Source organism: Candoia aspera, chromosome 1 (genome assembly GCF_035149785.1).
Source record: "Candoia aspera isolate rCanAsp1 chromosome 1, rCanAsp1.hap2, whole genome shotgun sequence".
Classification (NCBI taxonomy): Eukaryota; Metazoa; Chordata; class Lepidosauria; order Squamata; family Boidae; genus Candoia; species Candoia aspera.
The window spans coordinates 262,330,895-262,353,646 of record NC_086153.1 but is presented as its reverse complement, the minus strand read 5'-3'; the positions used below and the strand labels follow the sequence as shown (position 1 = coordinate 262,353,646).

Sequence of the window (22,752 nt, the reverse complement as noted above, 5' to 3'; positions counted from 1 at the left end):
TACTCCTTATTTATACTTTGCTTTAAAAATTTACAGTTGTTTATATCTATTTTTTTTAGCTTATAAAAAATATATTTCTCTTTTTCCTTCAAAAGCTATATTCTAAATGTCGTAGCTTGCCTTGTTGTGCAATATGTTGTGTGTAAGGGAGCCATTCCTGCTTGCATTTGGTTATACTTCTGCTGTGAATATATGCAGTCAATTTCTCCATTACTGCATATTCTCCAGTTTTGACCTCCTAACCTTGTATTGTCAGCAAGGACAGCCAGAAGTTGTTGAATTAAAACTGGAGAGACTCTATATCCCATGGAAATCACTGGGTGATTTTGGACAAGTTACCATCTTTTCAGTCCAACTGCAGTTGTTCGGGGAGAAACTTGGGAATTCCTCTACAGCATTCAACTGGGGAAATCATTGGAATTAAGATACATATGAGCTCAGTGTGAGTTATTGTATAGCACATAGTTGAAGCATTTTCACACTGGGGAGGAAGAGTTGCAGTAGAGACACGTGTGAAAAGAGAAATGGATTATACATTTCCCTTTACAAGTGTTAACCTTTATTTGATTGGACTGCCTTTTTTAATTGCAGTTTAAAAGTTTTACGTTCTTCAAACAATTTTTGAAGGATTAATTCATATAAAACTTGAACTTGGGAAGTGTTATGCTAACCCAGTGCTTCATAGGATCTGGGAAGATTCAATATGATAGTGCAAGGCATGGCTTTTCTGTGTCTTTTATAACAGCTGCCCATTTGAGCTACTTCCATTCACTTTAGCTGTATGGCTGTATGTCCTAATATTTGTGTAATGTCTCTCTTTTTTGGTAAGAGATGATGGCAATGGAATTGTTAAATGTGGGTTTTACATATGTGGAACTGAAGTTTGAAATTCTGAGCAACTTCCGTCTGGTGTACAATTACTTAATTCCATTCTTTTAAAAAAATGTTCTGCTTTTCCTTTTTATGTCTTAATTTTTAATATTTAACAACAATCTGAGTATTTATTTTAGGACTTTTTTTTTCCAGATAACTTAGTGAAAATGAGTGAAGTAAACTGAAAATCCTCTAACAAGTGCCATAATAGTCTTACTGGTGGGGAATATATTTTTGTTGTGTTAAAAAGGGCCACAGATTTATAAAACTTCTGTTGATTCAGCAGATAACCAGTACTGTACCTATAAAAAAGGAGAGAACTTTGCACGCTGGGTGGCTTCCTGAAAATATGCCATCATTGCAAAGCCAGCACATTTTATAATTATTGTTCTGTGGATAAAACTCAGATCCCTTCGACATGCAAGATTGCTGAGATCTCACCTGTGCTTCTGTTTCCCATGATGCCAGGAACTTGGATTTCAGGAACCTCCCAAGCTGAGCTGGTTAACTGTCAGTTCAGCTGTTGCTCCAGGGCAAATGCTACAAGGACAGTTTGCCCAGAGATGCAGAGCAGATAGTTCCCCAGTGTCAAGGGAACGCCATTTTCTCTTGGCTCCTGATATCTCCCCTCTCTATCCTTCATAACCCTTCCCATTTTTAGGAGTGATCAGAAAGGTACTTTGCTGCATGATCCATGTAACTGGAGTAGGGGACAGTGCATTTTCTACTTCTCCGTTGGACAGCTGAACAACCTTCCTGTCCTCTCCCTTATTCTCCTCAGTCCAAGGGAGCAGCAGTAAGGATGGTTGCTTGGCAGTATAAAATTGCAGTAGAGCAGCGTTTATCAACCGTGGCAACTCTTAAGATGTGTCGACTTCAACTCCCAGAATTTCCCAGCCAGCCTGCAGTAGAGGGTAGTAAGGATAAGGCTGGTGACTGTGCAGAGGTGATCTCAGCATGATAGCCTTACATAAGTTGATCTCCTGGTTTTGCATAAAGATTAGTAAATGAAAAACCCTGGTTGAGGCTTCTAGCATCTTGTTCCTTTTAACCTCTTCCTCTTGAGGAGACATCTCTAGGGTGGAATCTCATATCCTATATTATGTATATTGTAACTGCAAAGCAAGTTAGCACAACTTAAAGGCCAATTGTGGATGATTCTGTTGGGGGAAAAAGTCTACTAGCCAGTTGTTGCTTTCTGTCATAAAAAAGTTACTTCGCAGCATGAGGAACTCTCTATTCTTGCCATATTATAACATCTATTTCTCTATTTTTTAATGAAGCTGTTCATACCGCTCACTGTTTTATTGTTCAGATACTTTATCTTCATTGCTGAGTCTTAACGTCCAGTTCTAGATTACTGAATAGAGATACACTATTATTCCACTTTATACTAATGAGTACAAGATTATACTAATTTTATTAAATCTGGTTCTTTTTTCTTTTTTAGTTTTCCTGTGGAAATGATTTTTAATTTTAATTGCCCTTTAAATGTGATTCTAATGTTCACCTGGATAGGCAGGTGTATATAATACTGTATATGAAAAATCAAAAGGATGCTACATACTGCTGAAATGTATGCAGGCTGTGATAAATGTTCTTATAAAAGAGAACTACTTTTGTCTCTTTTATTCCAGTGCCATTCAGAGAGGCTCCCACCTACTCAAACAGACGACGGAAACCCCACAGCACCTTGGCCACACCTCGCCTCTTGCTTCGGTCTAATAGTGATAATAATTTGAACATCAATCTTCCTGACTGGTCAGCCTCTTCTTTAGCTTCTTCACACTGTAGCCTTTCGCCTCACCTATTCCAACAGATGCAGAATAATCCTAATGGAACTGTGAAAACTGTTGGAAGTTACACTTCATCCTCTCGGAGCCGCTCACCATCATTAAATAGGCTAGGAGAGGATGCAAAGCGCCAGCAGCAACGGCACATCAGGTAACTTTGCACTATTTGTTTTTTTACAATGAGAATTTTACTGTAATTTTACAAGTCTTCTCTTGTGCCACCTCCCTGTGTGCCTTCTTTCTCCACACCGGCATTTCTCATCCCCACAAAAGGATATAAATAAAGGCTTCTTTCTACAGTGTGTGTTGGTAGGAATACTAGCGGAAGAAAGGATATGGAGATTACCAAGTAGTTTGCAAGATTTCTGGGAACCTGTTAGGGAGCTAGCTAATGGTTCTTTCTGGATGTGAAGAAAGTACAAGAATGGGTTTGTAACTAGTTTTCTAGACCAACTCTCCTGGAAACCCTGATATCCTGATACAGAGAGCTGGGGTTCAGCCCTCCTTCCATAAACTCTGGATCTGGTGTCTGTTCTCCTCACTCATATTACTGCTTTATGTAGAGGCCCAGGAGAGAGAAGGAGCAGTGCTCGTTTGCAAAGAGAATAAAGTTGCACAAGTGAGGTTGCTTTTAAGTAGCACATGCCCTTGAAGTTCTAAGCTCTGTAATCAGGGCTGATAGGCCTTGCCCTATTTGGGAGACATGTATGTTTAAGGCTTTCCAAAAACTGCAGCCCATTCTTGTGTGGCTCAATTTGTGTTGTAATTTCAAAAATGGAAAGGGAGAGGGACTTCATTACCTATAGTTGTTTCTCATCTGCAGTTTGTCTCTATATTTCTCTTGAAATCATTATAATTGCTAGAAGTGGGAGATAAAAAAATGGGTTTTTATAGAGTATAGCTGAATTCTGGAATTGACTTTGGCCTACAGTGTTGCTGGCTCATAAGGACTCCATCCATGCAGCCTCACTGCTCCAGCTCCAGGATAGCCATGACCATATTTTGAGGACATGTCCTCACAGCAGGGCATCCGACTTGTGTGAGCCTGCTATTGAGGCAGGTTGAAGTCCGATCAAGGTGACCCAGCATGAAAATGAGAAAAGGGAACATTCTAGTGTGCATGAAGGAAGAGCCTTCAGAAGTGGGTGGACTGCAGGGCTCCAGTTGGCCTGCTGTAGGACCACATCCTTTTGTCTGGTTGTGGGGTTCTGCACCTCCATGAGCAGTTTTGTGATGGCTGCCCAAGGGACTGGACAGTTGATCAACCAGTCTATTTTCTTTGGGGCAGGCGTTATTTATGAAATGCTGACTTTGTGGAATATTGACCACAAATAGAATGGCTCTGCAGGGCTTGTGTGAGAGGACAGAAAAAAGGAAAGAAGGAAAGAAAGGCAAGAGAATTGGGCTGGAAAGGAAGCTATATGGCAGCATCTAGCAAAAAGCTGAATTCCAGCTGGGATGTTTATCCCTTTGTCTTTGCTTGAACCTTCTGTCTTGCTTTAGAAAGAGATCAGGTTTCTATCAACCTAACCAAGAAATTGCAAAATATTGCAAGTCATCCTGGTGGATGCAGCTTTGTCATAGAAGAAGGTGTAGTTCTTTTAACAGGAATAGGTAAATTGAGGGAAGGAAATGAAGAAGGAAAGAATGATGTTAGCAGAGAACACACTTGACTCTGCAACAGGCAACTTTCTCTCCCACTGCAAGTGCTGAGTTTAAAGGGAGAAGGAAGGGCCTTGGTGGAGGCCCTGCACACCTCCTCCTGTAGCAGGAGAGGACTTTGCCTGCTGCTTTACCCCAACTCAGAAAGTTGGAATGGGAAAAAGCAGCAGGGAATATCCTTTCATGCTGCAAGCACTGTTTTTTCCCAGCCCCAAACAACTAATAGCTATCCTGCACCCCACCACATTACTTTATATGCAGGCAGGAATGTTACCAGCCTAATTCTTGAAATGTGGTAAAAGGTTGGCTGCAGGGGGCAGCAATTTTTAAGGAACATACTTGCCTTCCATTTGAAGGAGAGGAGGAAAGCAGATCAACATGGTTACTGTATATGGCTGCCTAAGTACAGTAAATCTTCCAAAAGTCAGAAACACCAATGGATCAGAAAATCATAGTGCTTTCAGTGAAAAAAAATACTGCAATTAACTGACATTTTCTCCTTAGAAATGTATTTGAAGTTTTTTAAAAATTGTCTAAGCTGCTAGATAGGTAGCAGATAATGCAGTACAATTTTATGCTGTTCTGTGGGGCGCAAATGTTTGTTTCAAAGATAAAATTGTTTAAAACAGTTTTAAAAGATGAAATAAAACCATTCTATTCTGCTCTCTTACAGTGCCAATTATAATCCCAGTGCCAGCAAAGACATTATATCTGCCTTGGATTATCAGGGTCAAAAACGCAAACTTTATAGTGCTGTACCTGGAAGACTATTTATTGTCGTGAAGCCATATCAACCTCAAGGAGAAGGGGAAATACATTTGCACAAAGGGGACAGGGTAAAAGGTCAGTTTCTGCTCCTTTCAAAAGTTCTTGGAAGCCATGTAGTGATTTTTTTTAAATGAAGCAGGCAGCTGAACCTAAAGGTCCAATCCCCACATAATGATGCTTCAGACATCTGGATTTCGAGCTTATTTTTATTAAGCAAATGTGCAGGTATAAGGCAGTCAGCTGATGCTGTCTTAGTCTTCCTGTCTTTGAGGGGTAGGCATGATTGTAAGATGAGATTTCCAAAATTATTAGACTTAATTCTTGATTTTGAAATTGATTTTTATCCTGATAGTGATCACTCCTGTATTATTACAAGATTATCTTATAATGCTCTTGCATCTAGGTAGAATATATCTGTGCTTATGAAATAGTCTTGGACAGGGACTAGTGAGTATGAGGAAGTTACGGCCCAATCTGTAGCCTCCTGTTTTAGGCAATTTATTTGAGCTGCAAAGGGCGAGAGGGAAACACTATGCATTTTTCCACAAAAGGTCAGCGTCATCCTAGAACTGTTAAAGGACAAAACAAACTATAGCAGAAGTAAATCCAAATCAAAGTCCTGACTTGACCATGAATGCATTGAAGCCAAGGTTAAATTAGTCAAAGCCTGCATATCCTTCAGAAGTAATAATGTGCAGCACCTGCAGGAGGCAGTACTCAACCAGAAAGAATACAATAAGGCCCTGATGACAAAGGAAAAACAGGAGATGCAAACAGCAAATGGCAGGAAATTAGCTCAATCAATTAAAGGTTAAAAGCCAATCTTGTCACCTACTCGTCTCCAAAAACTGCTTTTGGGGCAAGGACTAACTTCATCAAGACCTGGGTTGAAAGCTTCTGGGTTTTATCGGGTGAGGCTAAATAAACAAATAATAAATAATTCAAACCATCAAACCGCAGAAACATAGAATGTAAGGGTTGGAAAGGACCTAGGAGATATATAACCCAATCCTTTCCCCAGTGCAAATAATGCATTATTACAACCTCCCTGACAGCTGCCTTCCAGCAAGTGAGAGTCCAACATCGCCCAGAGCAGTCTCTTCCATTGTTGAACAGCTCTTACTGTAAGGAAATTTTTTGTTGCTGTTCTACCAAAATTTGTTTCCTTGTAATTTAAAGTGGTTGTTTCTCCAGCTGCCTTCTCTCAAACTCTGACTAATTTTGCTCCGCCTTCTGCCTGACCACCTTTTAGATGCTTGAAGACAGATACCACGTCTCACCTCAGTCTTTGCTTCTTCAGGCTTAATATGCCTGGAACGACCAAACTTCCCTTGTACATTTTTCTCTCCAGACCCTCATCAACTTGGCTGCTCTCCTCTGGACATACTCCAGTTTGTCAGTATCCTTTTTAAAATGTGCCCAGGACTGATACAAAATTCTAGGTGCAGTCTGATCAATGCAGAATAAGCAATGGCAAAAGTGAAAGATGAAAAGTATCCCCACAGGATAAGTTAAGGATTTGAAATATGTAAGAGTCACCTTCCAGTTATCTAAAGCATGGAATAAATGAACAAAACATATCATTGCAATGTATTATACTACTTACTTGATGAATGTTGTTATATGTAGCTTTTTATTTTCTTCATTTTAATTAGAATTTATTGTAATAAAATAAATTACACTTTTGGATCTTTGATCATAAATAATAATAACTTACCCCGCCTGGAAATAGGGTGGTTGAGCAATCTAAGGGAAAATTTTTCCCCATCTGGTATCCTCCATATATGTTGCACTAATATGTCAATCCATGGGTAACATTATTGACGTGTGATGGGAATTGCCTTCCAATAAATCACCAGTTTTAGAAAAACAGGGAAAAAATGAAAAGCACAGCACAGTGTCGCTCCTACATTCCTTCTTTTCTTTTTCTATAGTTCCTGGCAGTAAGACAAAGACATGAGAAACGGTTATATGCTATGCTTTCGTTCTTTTCTCAAGGGTATGATAAAACTTTAACTGGGGTTTTGGCTTCACTACCCACAATGACTGCCTGTTGTATCCAACACGTAATTTGCTCTGGATCTTAAGGGCTTTTGCTCTATGACTGCAAATTCTATTCCAGCTACCACTCCCTGAGACATGGTACATTAATCTTCAGGAGGTTTTCCAGCTATTATAAAAAAAACTGCAGAGAAAAGAAAGAGGTAGGAGGTCCCCATGTAAATACTGCATTCTGTTACTAAAATCATTCAGATAAAGCTTAGCATAAAGATCCTTTCCCTGATCTTCCAACCTTATCCATCTCTCTGCTGTTATAGTTTCATAAACCACTATACTCTTTCATGTTCCTTATATTCAGTTCCCAAAGTTCTTTTGGTCCCTCAAAAGAGTCCACCCTCTCTTGCTTGTTGCTTCTCAGAAGTCAATATAATACCACAATTCTTGCAACTATCAACTATCAACTATCAACTATCAATTTCATTTTTAGTTCATGACCAGGTTTATTATGCTTTACTGCAACTTTCCCAACAAATTGCTCTTTCGATTTTTTGATTACTAAAAGAATCTAAAAAATTTAACAAGCAGGTTGGATATTTCTATCATCTGTAGTGGCAATGTTGTAAAAATATAAAATGAATAAATGAATTGGCATTATAACATGTTTACAGCTGAAAGTATTTTATGTGCTTTTTCTTCGTAAAGATCTTTGACTCCCTCTTTAGCTAACTAAATTCTGGGACTATGCCTCAATGTCTAAAATAACTTTGTATTTAAAAATAAAATCTGCTATAGAATTTAATTTTACTTGGGAAAACCATTCCTGAACTACGTGGAATTGTGCCACATCCAAAATTTGGTTTTTAGAGTTCAAGTTGTGTAATTTATAGTATTGGTGGAATGTATTTTTACTACTTACAGTTATCTTTTAATAACTTGAACAGTGTTAACTAAGTATTGATCCTGGAAATTAGGTACAATACTTGTGTTCCCTTTGGAAGGTTTGTGGTGCTGTTCTGAAGTCTGTCCCTGCTTGACTGCATATGCCAAGGCTGCAGGTGGGACCACCAGGAGTGCAGATAGGCAGGGATAGTCTTTCAAACAGCCTTCCAAAGCATGGGACTGATTTTATACTGTGAAGACAAGTGCTTCATTTGCTAACATACTTTGTAAAGCATCTTTTGAGAGCTTTGCACAGCCCTAAGGTATAGTCCTGTTAGATGTCTTCATGTGATGATGCCCCTCTCCCTTTGTGTTACTGTCTGCAGCAGGACTGTCTTTTTCAGTGATTAATACACAATCCAGATTTCTAGGAGATGATTGTATCCGGTGATCTGGGACATCTGCGAATACGATTGTTATTCAGCTCTTGTATTATGTGTGGAACTTGTTTGTCCTTGCATGTTGAGTAACAGTTGTGCAAATGCTGCCCTTTGTCTCTCCTACCCTTGCCAGTACTTGCCCTGTTGTGTGGCCATGTATCTTAATCTGTCTGATTATATATTCCCGGCTGGGTATAGTAACAGACTAAAAATAGTCTTCTTAAAATCAAGTTTGAATTCTGATGTCTTTGCTGACAGTTCCATGTGGTTCTCTTGGCAACAATACAGAATGGGTTTTCCATTGCCTTCTTTCCTTCCATGCAAACACATTTTCTTTTTTGTTCCTTAAGTGTTTGTAGCATATATACACAAAATCTAATTCCTGTCTTAGATAGGATGAAATACTATCTACTGTAGGACAGGAGAGAGTATCTTTGGCCCTCCAAGCATCAGCACGCTCCAGAACGATGGGAGTTTGGAATATGTATTTGCCATAGAGTTCAGTTTGGAACCTAGTTTAGTAATTCAGAAAACAGACCACTTCATCTTAGTTTGATTTGAACAGATTGTCCTGATGTCATTGGAAATCAACAAAAACTTCTACAGTGTTGTTCAGCTTGTCATGATTGGATGAACTTTGTTCAATTTTTTTTTTTGTGGGAAATAGTGACAAAAATTATGTGTAGCATACTGTGCCTCTACCTAAGAAACCATAATATTTCAAAATGATATTAGCAATGACTGTTACAGAAGAGGAGCCATCAAAATTGTGGAGGGGAGGAGAAATGCACATTATTTATACACTTATAGATGTATTTATTTATCTGTATCTATTTTAGCAATTTACCTATAACACATGTGTCTTCAGGCAAGAAGCCTGCAAAGTGTCAGGATTAGGAGATTTTCAATGGATAATGCACTAAGATTTTTTAGTTTAATGTTTTAATTTGTTTATTAAATTCATATAATGACATAATCCATAGGGACTTCAAGCAGTTAACAGCAGTAAGGAACAGCATACATTGTAACAATTAAAATTTCTGTGATTAGCAAAATAATTAAATTCAAAGTAAAACTGGAACAATATATATAAAAAATCCATATATTGTCAGCTTACTTTCCAAATTCTCTCTGGAAGAGCTCCGTTTTTGACAACTACCAAAAGGCAATCCATCTAATTTCTCTAAGCAAGGCTGTTCCAAATGAAAAGTGCCAACAACCACCAGTTACACCAACATTTTAAAAATTGTTTTCAAAAGCAGTCCAATGTTGAGTATGTTGCAGTAGTCCAGCCAGTAGTGATGAGGGCATGAGTTACCATTGCACTACTCCAGGTATGGCCTTAACTGGTGCACTAGTGGTAGAAGGCTGTCCTGGCCACATTCACATGACCGTTGAATGGTGGGTATGTGTCCAGGAGAACATCCAAGTCATAAACCTGCTACCTCAGTTAACAGCTCCCTCTCCCTCTACAGAAAACTGAACAAACAAATCCTCCATCTTACTTAGGGTTCTAATGTATCCTGTTCCATCTCTTCCAAGCCCTAATAGCTTCTAGATATAGCAACAAGATTTCAGTAGGATTTCTAGCACAGCCCAGGATAGATGAATAGCTGGTATAATAAGCATACTGATGATACTGCACTCCAGATTGATGAATAACCTCCCCTAGTAGACTCCAGTAGTTGTTAAAAAAGCAGGGAAAGGACCTAACATTGCAGCACTCCACACCATCTAGTCAATCTTTCCTTCCCCATAACTACTGACTGCAACTGCCCACTAATGTCAGCCTTGCAAGGTAGTCCACACAAGAAGCACGCACAGATGAACAATTTCTACTTTTTTGTAAGGTTGCATTAACAAAATTTTGCAAGTCTGAAAGTACGTGTCCCCCCCCTCTTGACTTTACAGCCCAAGAAACTAGGGAGGGTCCTTTCTGAGGCTGTGCCACACCCACATTCCTGCTGCAGGCTAAGTTGCCTCTTATTTGGCTGTTCCACCTGCCTCCCAAGGTCATTCCCACGTACTATTACAAGTAAGAAGGAGAGGAAGCACTGTAGAAAAGTGTCTGCAATTCCCAAAGTTCATAGAAAATCCAAAAAGATATATAGTCAATGGTATTAAAGACTATCAGAGGGCTAATAGGATCAAGAGGGATACACTACTCCTATTCAGGTCACAAAAAGATGATCCAGGCTAAACCCTGGTTGAAAGGGGATCCAGATAATCTAGGGCAGTCTTCAGTTGACCCCCATCAGAAAGGAGAAGTTGGAGACTGGGAAATAATTTCTTATTGTAAGTCGCCCAGAGTCGCCCCATAGGGGTGAGATGGGCAGTGAATAAATTTGATAGTCACATATAGATAGAGATAGACCCAAGGAGGGCCTTTTAAGAAGAGGGCAGACCACAGACTCCCTCAGATCACTGCCATCACTGTTTCCTGAATAAGAAGTGCTAAAACTTCATTGTCCTTATTGCCATGGTGCATGTTTGAACTAGAACTTATATTCATGCTCAGTCAAGTTCACTTTTTGTCTTCCTCCACTCATTCCAGGAATCGTTTCTACCATTGTATCTACCAGAGATATAAGCCAGGGAACCGCCTGGGATCAGCCAACAGAAGCAGACTTCTCAAGAGCAATCATATCAAGAGCCCTAATTATCTCCTGTTGCTAGAGCTTTACTGAGTGTTCAATGGAACCATCTGCCAGTTCACTCGGAAATTCCCCTAAGTACCTGTTGGCAGTAGTCAGTACTGTCTGAGCCAGGAACTGATCTGACTAGAACAAAGGGCTAAATGTAATACCTTCCATATCCAAGTCAGAACAAGCTATTCCCAGGCAGAAGCAAGGTCCAGCATGTAGTTGGCTGCTTGACTGTGTCGGGTCAGAAATTACCTGGAAGAAGCAGATGGTTGCCATGGAGGCCATGAGCTCCTGAACTCAACGTCCAATTATCCTCTGTTGTTCCACCCACACCAGTATCCCAAAACCAGCACTCATAATGAACTACAAAAAAGTAACACTTCTAAGCGTTCTTTTAAGAAGTTACAGAACATGCAAAAAAGAATAGGTGACAGATACAAGTATACTGTGGTACTGAGATTTGGAATATGTAGCACTTTTTCCTTTTGTGCTCATACACTGTGCCAGTGAGGTAGTCATCCTAGTTTCTTGTCTCACAGTTTTCCATCTCCAAGTGTATCATACCCTCAATGGCATTACATCATACCATATTGGGAATTAATGGGGCCAGGTCAGAGCGGCACTGTGCCAATTAATATCCATTCATCATGCTGGATTGTAATTTGTGAAGTTTTAGTTTAGCATATCTGGAAGACATAAGACTAGATGAGACTAAATCATGCATCAAATGATTTGGACAGTAAACATTATTCCAAGAAAGCCAAAACTGGGTCAGGTTCAGGTAAAGGTTTAAAAATACATATAAACTATTATATTAATAAACTATTATGTAATTAGCTAAATATATCTCTCTACTTTGAGCCATTAGTCATGCCCAGTGACATCATTTCTGTCTAACACTCATGACACAAGAAAACAACAGCTGATAAAAATAAATTTGATAAACTCCCCCCCCCATGCAGTGCCAGTGATCAAAGTGGAGTCTCAGACAACACCTGTTTCAGACATCATAACATCATAAGCTTTATTAGTTTTTTTTCAATTACGTTGCCATGTTAAATTAAAAACCTTATCTGTGCAAAACAAAACCCATGCTTAATCTACAACTTTAAATATATTTTGTGAGATAAATGTGATTCATAGTGAGCTACTGGACTGCTGCTTAAATGGCCTTCAATAAAATATTCTTAAGTGTTTCTTCTCCCATAATTTGATTGCCTAGGTTTTAAACCTTCAGATAAACATGAACAGTTTAAGGAATGAGAAAACAGATAGTTGAATGGGATTGAAGACTTGATTATTGAACGTAAACTTAGCGATCAGCTTTAAAATTGACAGTAAAGATATTGAAGTGGTGGATAACTTCTGCCCTTTAGGATCAATTAGCAACCATTAATGAACTAGCAGTGAAGAAAGGCACTACAGACTAGCACTTGGTACAGTGGCAATGAAGATCTTGAGAAAGCTATTCAAATGCTGTGGTGTATCTATACCTACAAAGATCAGAATTATGCAGGCAGTGGTTTTTTTGGTGACAATCCATGGAAGTGAAAATTGGACTTTGAAAAAGCACGATAGGGACTTCCAGGTGAGGATCTATGGCAGACTAGACGCCCCTGAAGGAGCAGGGATGGCATTGTGGAGATCGGCAGCCAGATGGTGAATTCTGGCTGGGGCAGTCTTTCTGGTCAAAGAAGAAATTGTGACGTTACCCACTTGCACTCTGGACAGCTGCTCCTCATGAGTAGGCTGCAGGAACTGAGGTTTTTGCGGTTGACTTGTGAGTTGAAGGGCTGGGAGTCAAGGAATTTCAGTCAAGCTCACAGCCGTAATGCAGCCTGCATGGACAAAAGGTTCGCACATACCTCACTTTCTTAAACACTTCCGGATGTAATTAATTTACAGCTAAAAAGAGGTTTTCTGAGTGGCAGGGTAAGAGAATTCCACTTGGTGAGTCAACATTCTTTCTGGATTAAAAAAAAAAAGGCGGGGTCAAAGATTTGAAAACTTTTGGCAAAAAGCTCAACAAGGAGTGGGTGTAAGAAAGTTTGAAACAGATAAAAAGGAAAGTTATTTTGAAAGGTTATTTTTTGGTGAAAGTGCTTTTGAACAAATTGGAACATGTAGTTGCTAAAATGTATAAACTTAATTGTAATTTGAAACAGAAGAAGAACAAGTGGTGGATATGTAAAAAAGCTAGAAAATTCTGGATTCGAATACACACACTGATTCAGAGGATTTTAAAGATGAATATACAATTGAGACCAGAGGTTTTTCTTTTGGGATTGATGGACAAACAGTTGGAAAAAAGTCACGGAACTTTGTTTTTGTATATGATAACTGCAGCAAAATTACTACATGCACAAAGATGTAAAGATTTGGCAATACCCACAATGGAGGAATGGTTGGTGAAGATGGCGGAACTTGCTGAAATGGCTAAATTGACATCTTTGATCAGAAAAAGGCAATATTTACTGACTGATTGCTGACTGGAAATCCGTTATGGACTTTTTCCATAAAACAGAAAAAAAAAATAAACTTACGATTTATGGTTTTGATGATTCGACAGGGTAGATTATAGAAAGAAGAGAGTCATGTTGTAACTTTAGAGGAAGATTTATAATTGTACTTACAATTGCTGTAAAGTTCGGAAGCTACTTCTTTATATCTTCTTTTCTATTCTACTTTTTTTCCCCTTTCTTACACTTTTAGCTTTGTCTTTGATTTATTTCTTTTTCTTTTTTCTTCCTTACTTTATTATTAGTCTGTATTAGTTTTTATCTTCCTTTTTAAAACTTTCAATAACATTATAAAAAGAAAGAAAGGAAATGCAGGATAGAAGAGCGTTGATGCTTTTGAACTTTGGTGTTGGAGAAGACTCCGGAGAATACCTTGGATAGCCAAGAAAATCATGAAATGAATCACTGAACAAACCAAACCAGACTTCTCACTTGAGGAACAAATGACCAGGCTTGACTCATAGTATTTTGGTCACATTATGTGAAGACTCAGTTTCTTTGAAAAGTCCATAATGCTGGGAAAGGTAGAATGAAAGAGAAAAAGAGGACAACCAGCAACAAGGTGGATAAACTTGAGTGCAGCAGTGATCATTGGAAGACCTCAAGGACCATGTTGGGGATAGAATGTGCTGGAGAAGGTTTATCTATGTGGCTGCTAGAAATTGACATTGACTTGATTAAGCCATTATTAAATCATCTATTAGTGTAATTTATTGATAAATTACATAGTCATAGAGCATAGGTTTTCATGGCTGGTATTCATTTATTTACTTATAAACTTAATCTGATTGCCTGAAAGTGACCAGACCCTTGGTGGCTTACAGAGTTTCACTATAAAAAGCAGAATAGAAATCTGAAAAAATTAAAAAGGTGACTAAAAATACAAAGCAAAAAATTTCTGATAGTATATGTGAGATAAATATGTGTTTGGAAATCATCAGCAGATATTCATTGTGTCACACAGCATAACCCAGAAGTCATTTCATGAACATAATATTCACTTTATTACTATTTATTCATTACTAATGTTTTAAGTGGATTTCCTTTGTAGTCATAGTCCCAATGCAGGGTACAACATTCATTAAGGATCTATAAATATTGGAATAGATGATAGCTTATTGATGTATTTATTGCAAGGAAAGTTTCCCAAAATTAAAGCACATCCATATACTTTACTTCCAATATTTCCAGCTTCCCTCTCTCCAGACTCCATATCCTATCATACAGCATAAGTGTTTGAAGAAAGGAAGACAATCTGCAGACCTCTTTCCAGACCCAGAATTCCAGCTCACATAGAAGCCCATTTATTAGATTTCTCATTTGCCAACATTCATGTTTATGTATGATCTCACTGTTTTACTTGAAACACTTTTCTACTCAAATAACATACGAAGAGGGGCTGAATGTAGGCTGTGCCTAACTTGATAACAGTAGTTATGATCTATTTAAGTGTAATATGTTATTAGTAAATGATATATTAATTTTATTGACATATATTACTTAATAGTATTTAATTATTATTGTAAGAATCTGACACACTTGTCCCAATAATGGTCTGACTCATGCATCAGTTGAAATGCAGAATTCAGATGTACTGAAGATGTGTATAGAATAGAGGAAAAAGCCATGACTAAAGATTCCTGCTTAAACTACCTAATTAAAAGCAAACAGGCAAGCCAGAACCCCCCTCCACATTCCTTCCCCTCTTGCACCAGCGGTCCAGCATTCCACTTCCAGATGTCTTCTGTTGATACGACCTTGACTCTCATCATTAGCCCAAACACCGTATTTTCACACTCCTGTTGAATCCCCCTCCCTCCTGGTGCTTGACACGCATTGGCTTGAACTGGCAGATGAACATGGTCAAACAATCTATCAGTTCTTTGATCATGGATTCTGACAATTACAGTAAATATTTTAATATTTAAGAACAAGTAATATAAACATACATTAAAATTAAATATAGTTAACTATAATGCCTGGATCTGTGTGCCAGTGTATATGCTTTTCTGAAGAAGAATGAGAGGGAGAAACAGTGTATTACAGTATTCCAATCAGACCTGCACAAGGCAGGAGAACAGTCATTAACTGTTTATTGAACTTTAATTTTCATTTCTCTTTAAAAAGAATCCTTAGTAATGTTTTTGTAGCTTTCAGTTTTACAATGCTCACATTTAACATGGAATGCCTATGTGTACTTTTAGTCTTTTTAAGAAGAACATGTGCTACCGTTGTCATTTTTCTTCAGCAGTGACGCAATTTTATGGAATTCAAAAATGTATACTGATTGTAAGTTGCATGAACATGGTTTTTAAACTAAAGCTGTTAGTCACTGACATAAGTGGCTTTCCTTTGAGTAAAATTAAATTAATCATTTCCAACACAGTTTATGAAAGGCTTAACATCTTAACTTGCAATTCATATAGCACTTACTTTGGAGCAGTATCTCTGAAGTCTCACTGAATGTTCAAAACTCATTTTCTGGAATTTCTGATAACTCGTTTTTAAGATTCACTGAACGAACTTCTGCTAATTGTGTGAAAAATGCTTAGAATGTAAGGCACCTTTTATATTAGTCTATTTATTGTACTTTAAAATATGTTATTAATTCTCTGTTTTGGTCCTTTGTCAAGACATGTTCTGTTAGTACAGTCTGAATACTATGTATATAACTGCTTATATTATATTGCGTTTTTATTCCAACTTGGGCATAAAATTATTTGTATAAATTAATTCTTGATTGTGTCTTTAGTTTATTGCTAAAATTACTACAGGTAGGTCTCTATTAGTGTTGATAACAAATCCCATGAAATGGTCACATTATTTAAGTTTGCACTATTTGAAGTGATATTTCTTTGGAAAATAGGGTAATTGGTTCCAGCTCAATAGAAATAGGAATTAAATTTTTTAAACATAAATGTTTATATGTTTATTAATTAAATATAGCAATAAAAGATTAAAAGAATATACTAGCAACTTAAATTTCTTTTTAACAAAGTCATAGAATAGTAATAGAAAGCAAAATAAAAACAAAAAAATTCTAAATAACATTCCTAAATGTAAGCTTGCACTGACAAAAACATCTGTGTCATGTAATACAAGATGCGGTATGAAGATGGTTATCTAGACCACACTTCAGTTCTTTTTTATGTGGTTTTAATGTTTTTTATTGCTTTCTAATGGATTATAACTTGCCATGCAATCTTCTAGATACAGGTAGTCCTTGACTAACGACCATTCATTTAACGACCGTTTGAAGTTACAACGGCACTGAAAAAAGTGACTTATGACCGGTCTTCACAATTACAACCATCGCAGCATCCCATGGTCATGATCAAAATTTGGACGCTTGGTAACTGGCATGTATTTATGATGGTTGCATTGTCCCGGGGTCATGTGATTGCCAAGTACAACCTTCCCAGCCAGCTTCCAACAAGCAAAATCAATGGGGAACTGCGTGATTCGCTTAACGACTGCTGCAAAAATGTAAAATCGGATGCTGTCACATGATGCCTCGCTTAATAACTGCACTGCTTAATGATGAATTTTCCGGTCCCTATTGTGGTTGTAAGTTGAGGACTACCTGTAGATCTCATAAATACTTAAAATAAATCAAGTAAACAAAGGACGAGCTGGAGGATAAACCCATATCCACAGTGTACCTGCAATCTCCTGTATTTTGTTGTAGTTCTTCAAAATGAGCCTGTTCTTTTTTGAGCATTCCTCAGATGGAACCTTTCTTTTCTCCATTTTGCACACATGACGACTAGTGTCTAAAACCGCAGTAGCAACTGTGCATACGGTAGTCTCAACTGTGCATGTGCTAGCCTAGCATTAACTGAATTTTGGCTCGCATTAAATACGACCTGGTATCAATTTATGATTTGTACTAAATTGAATCTTGCACTATTTGAACCCGCATTAATAGCAACCTATCTGTACTTAAGTTTGGGGGTTATTATTTAAACTTGTATATTAAACAACAAAAACTGAACAGTATTTTCCTATTTTATATCTAGTTTTGAACGTCGGAGAGGGTGGATTCTGGGAAGGCAGTACTCGAGGACATGTTGGATGGTTTCCTGCAGAATGCGTTGAGGAAGTGCCATGTAAGCCAAATGAAAGCAAACCAGGTGAGATGGTGCAATTCAAGAATAAGCAATGCCAAGTTTCTGACAAGTATAATTTTTCACGAGAAAGTACAGTTGACTAGAAATTACTTCAAAAAAAGAGTAACTGTAGATTTAATTTTTAAAACCTATAGCTTTATGTTACTGTGCAGATACTTCTTTTCTAAAAGTATGTGAAAACAGTAGAAGAGTTAAATGCATGGACAATTTGATTCTTCATTTAAAAAAGAAAAAACGATGGATGATTTTTTTAAAAAGTATTCCTTTTCTGTTGAATATGTGTTTAAGTATGGTGAGCAACTGGGTGACCTCCAGATGCTTTGGACAATTTCCAAAATTCATTGGCCAAAATATGGAAGGCATCAGTCTGCCAAGGCCTCCCTTATGCATCTAATGCCTATTTTAGTCCCATCTCATTTTAATGAGACAAGATGACTCACACATTAACATGCTTCACTTTCATTATATTCACTTAGTGAAGATGAGACTGAAACCAAATTTAATTTATGTGCTCCTGCTTATGATTGGTTGGAAACTTTTATAATCTTGAATGTATGAAACATTAAGGACTGGTGTGATTTTATCAAGAGCTTTTTAAAGTAATGACTGATTTTATTTATGAGCATTTGTTACAGTATACATGAAAAGGTATTCCATCTTCAAAGTGAAAAAATGTCATGAGTTCTAGTATTTAGCATTTGTTAATGAAATTGATAAATATTCTTCCATTGATATTTTAAATTAAATAATATTTCAGTTAAATGGTTATTTCATATTTTTATGGTTGGTTTTAATAAATTGAGATTTAACCATTTATAAATAAGATAAAATTATGAACAGAGGTACAAATTTTTTATTCTTTATTTTTATTTTTATTTATAGTATTTTTATAGTATTTTATTTTTTGTATTATTCTGATGGTTTTAATCACTTGTTGTAAACCGCCCAGAGGCCTCTAACGGGAGGAGATGGGTGAGGATAAATTAGATAAATAAAATAAATAAAATCAGAAATAGCTCATGATTCAGTGTTCTCAAATGGTTGTTTTCTGTGTTGAAAGAAAATGGCTATTTCAGACAGTTTTCAAATAGTCAATATTAGCTAGAAAATAAATGAAAGACAGATAAAGACAGTGAATTGTTAGTGGTAAAATATCATCTAAGGTTAGTAAATGTATGTCAGCTGAGAAGTGTCAAAAACCTTCAAGAATTCACACTATGAACTCTGCAGTGTATCAAAACAACCACATAGTTTTGTGGATATGTGGATGTTAGATTCATCTCCAAGAATTAATTTGTTGCAGTGTCTGATTACAAGTCTAGCTTCTTCTGGCACAGCACCGTTAACACTCCTATCGTTCTTTTAGAAATTTGGTAGAAGAGGCTTACCTGAAAGCCCAGATATCAACACAATTTTTGTACTCCTTAAAGTGAAGGCAACCATTCTTTCTTCCAAACATATGTTTACACCTACAAACACACCAGCTGTTATATGCGCAGAGAGCTTATCGTGATATGTGAGAAATATCTGAACATATTTAGCCAGTTTTTGTAAGTGGGTGTAGTCCAGCAATAATTTTTCCTGTTGTGGTTCTGTCTGTCCATCCTTTTACATAGCCTAATAGGAAAAGAACTCTGGTAGGTGTACAATTAGATAGACATATAGAAAGAAAATGATACAATAATATTTATTTATTTACTTATTTTATCAAATTTATATTGCCGGCCATGCCATACAAGGTGACGTATAACAAAATATAATATATTTGTATAATATTATAATATTACAATATAATTTGTATAATAAATGTAAATAAAATATAATATGTATAGTAATACAATTATATTTGTATAATATTACAGTATAATACTGTATAATGTTATATCTGTTAGAAGACACACTGTGTCAAGTGTGATCCTTCCAGAAAGTTTCTGACATTGGTGATAACTTCTTGGTTCAGAAAATGAAGCGAGGCACAAGAGGATCATCTTACTGTGACTACATACTAACCAAAAGTGAAGATTTAGTCATTGTAGTAGCAACACTGGAGAAAGTGATCACATAATTCTGGATTTTTTGATATTCAGGGAAACCAAGCTGAATGTAGTCAAATGTGTCTCTCTGATTCCAAAGCCACATCCAGCTGCTTTGTTGTGTTCCCTCCTATCCCAGAGCTGGCAAGAAATCCTTTTGCTCTAAATCCCAATATTCCCACAGCACACCCTTAGTGTGTACCCAGAATGAGTCTATTCTGTGCTGATATTGAATTAACATTCTAAAGGCTCTGATTGCTGGTTCCTTTAGCTCAGGGGTCCCCAACCCCCTGGCCGCGGACCAGTACCAGTCCGTGGCCTGTTAGGATCCAGGCCTCACAGCAGGAGGTGAGCGGTGGGCAAGTGAGCGAATTTACAGCCTGAGTATTTACAACTGCTCCCCATTGCTCTCATTACCACCTGAACTCTGCCTCCTGTCAGAGAAAGCAAGCCCACTGGCTGCTATCTCCAAACAGCACAAAGAAAAAAGAATAAAAGGTCGGGAAAAAGAGGAAGTGCTTGAATCATCCTGAAACCATCCCACTGTCCGTGGAAAAATTGTCTTCCACGAAACCGGTCCTGATGCCAAAAAGGTTGGGAACCACTGCTTTAGTTGAAATTCAGGCCCTGCCCAACATCTTCTACTAAGTGAAAAGCCTTCTTCAACTGGCATGCACAATGCTCCTGTGACTCCATGCATTGCATTCCTTTTTCTTTCCGTTTATTCCATTACACTGATTGAACCAAAAAAAAAAAAATCCTTGAAGTTATGGGTTTTAGTCCTTTCATTCATAATTACTGTATATCTGTATTTTTACTTCCCTACTATTCATGAATGCCACTTCACAAAATCTGACCACCTTCATTCAGATCGTTTACATTCTTACCCTTTCTATTAGTTCCACAGCTCCACATACCTATTTCTTCCATTTCATTTGTTAATTCATGCTGTTTACAACTGACTCCTCTTCCATTCAAATCACAATCTTCCATATGTCATGGTCATCATCAAATGGGACACTTTGGTCAACTGAGGCTTCTCCATAACACTTTTTGGTAAGATAGAGAATTTGTAGTCTAGGCTAGCAGGCTTACTCATGCCACACGTAGCATTTCCTGCTAATGGTAAGGACTGTACCAGTCAGTTTGTCCACAAATCCAGTTAGTCCCAGAAGTGCAACTAAACCCTAGTTCTACCCAAGCTTTCTCCATATTGCAAGTGAATTAAACGTCCTACACTGTAAGAAATGTTATTGCCTCCTTCAGCTGTGTCATGTTGACAGTAGTCATGACCTTTTGCAGCCCTCCTGGCAGGGCACAAAGAGTATTTCTCCAAGGCTGGAAGAGTTTGTTTGAGAGGAAAAATTATTGTATAGCATTTTGATTCAATGAAAAATATATTGCCTTTCATTCTATAGGAATACTGTCTTACATACATATAAATGAATTCTTGTAAAACAATTCAATTGCACATTTACTTTCGCTTTGAGAAAGAAATAATTTTGTGCCACATGTTCTAGAAGTATTTAAATCTACATAAACTACTTATGCAGTAGTGCAAATGTTATCTATTTGCAGTTTTATCCAAATATCATCCACTATATCTTAAGTGTCATAACTAATGGCAGTAAGTAGATGGCCTTTGGTAATCTCAAAAAAAGTTAAGCAAGTTCAGTTCTAGTTTGTTTATCTTATTTATATTTCAAATTTCCATCACTGCCCATCTCCCCCGAAAAGGGGACTCTGAGTGGTTTACAATCAGAAGTTAGTATTTAGATGGTGACTATTAGGAAATATCAGAGCTATAAACTTGAATGGGAGTTTGAAAGAACATCCCAGAAGAAGGGAATGGCAAACCACTTCTGTACTGTTGCCAAGAGCGTGGCATGGACATGTCACCAGTAATCAAGCTCAAATTGAGAAAGACTTAACTTCTGATATAATTAAGAACCTTTCTTACAACATTAAATTTCTCATTTTGGTTATATATAGCAAATTAAATTGTACCATGTGATCAGAATTACTGCCTATGATTCATGCGACACTGCAAGTTTTAGGAACACAGTTATCCTGGAGCTACAAATATGCCCTTTACATTTAAGAGATTTAGCAACATGTTAAAATGACAGACTTTTTTACACCTACTCTCTGTATTTTTTAAAACTATAGGAATTATTTAAATGTGATTTCAAAGTTTTCATATCAGAATCTGAGTTCTTTACAAAAGCTGACAACAAGGAAAAAGAATAAGGCTAGGGAAGTCTTAGTCACAACCATTTTACTGTCAAACAAATTCACGTTGTCTGATGTGGAAAATGGTGCTAATGGATAGTAGTGAGATTTCATCTGGAAAAATAAATGGATCTATTTGGTCATTGAGTATAAAAGCACATTCTTCCAGTTTAGTTTTGCCTGGGTTCTGACTTTGCTCTGCTCTGGGTAGCAAACAACTATTGAAATTAACAATAAAAATATTTTTAAAAATCGCAACAAGATCATATGCACTCCACAGGCCCCTGAAAACAGGCTCCTTAAACATCTTGGCTCAATACCTGGGGAAAAAGTCAAGTTGTTAACACCTTACAGAAGGCCATCAGGCCATCTCAATCTCAAGGGGTATGCTGTTCCATAGGGCAGGCACAGTAACAGAGAAGGCGCTCTTCCATCAAGAAGACATTATGTAATCAAGGGGACCCAGAGCATGTCTAGTCTGTCAGATCTCACAGGTTGGGCAAAAATAATTGGAGAGAGGCAGTCCCACAGATAACCTAGCCCTGAGCTATGAAGGGCTTTATAGGTAAAAACCAGCACGTTGAATTGCACTTGGAAACTACAGGGAGCAAGTGCAGCTTGCACAGCAGTGATATTATATAGGTGTATCAAGGTACACTCGTAACTACCTCACTGCCACATTCTAGACCAGCGGCAGTTGCCAGGTGCTCTTCAAGGGCAGCCCCACCATGTTGCAGTAATCCAAATGGGAGGTGACCAAACATGAGTTACCATTAG

General features: G+C 37.5%; 1 protein-coding gene across 1 annotated transcript in view; it reads left to right on the top strand.

Moving 5' to 3' along the window:
- Positions 1-22,752, top strand: part of SHANK2 (SH3 and multiple ankyrin repeat domains 2) — a 362,929-nt gene that overhangs the window by 127,668 nt on the left and 212,509 nt on the right. The window contains exons 11-13 of the mRNA XM_063289598.1: positions 2,511-2,817; positions 5,002-5,171; positions 17,600-17,713. Of these exons, the coding sequence (XP_063145668.1) occupies positions 2,511-2,817; positions 5,002-5,171; positions 17,600-17,713 (591 nt within the window). The remainder of the gene's footprint in view (positions 1-2,510; positions 2,818-5,001; positions 5,172-17,599; positions 17,714-22,752) is intronic.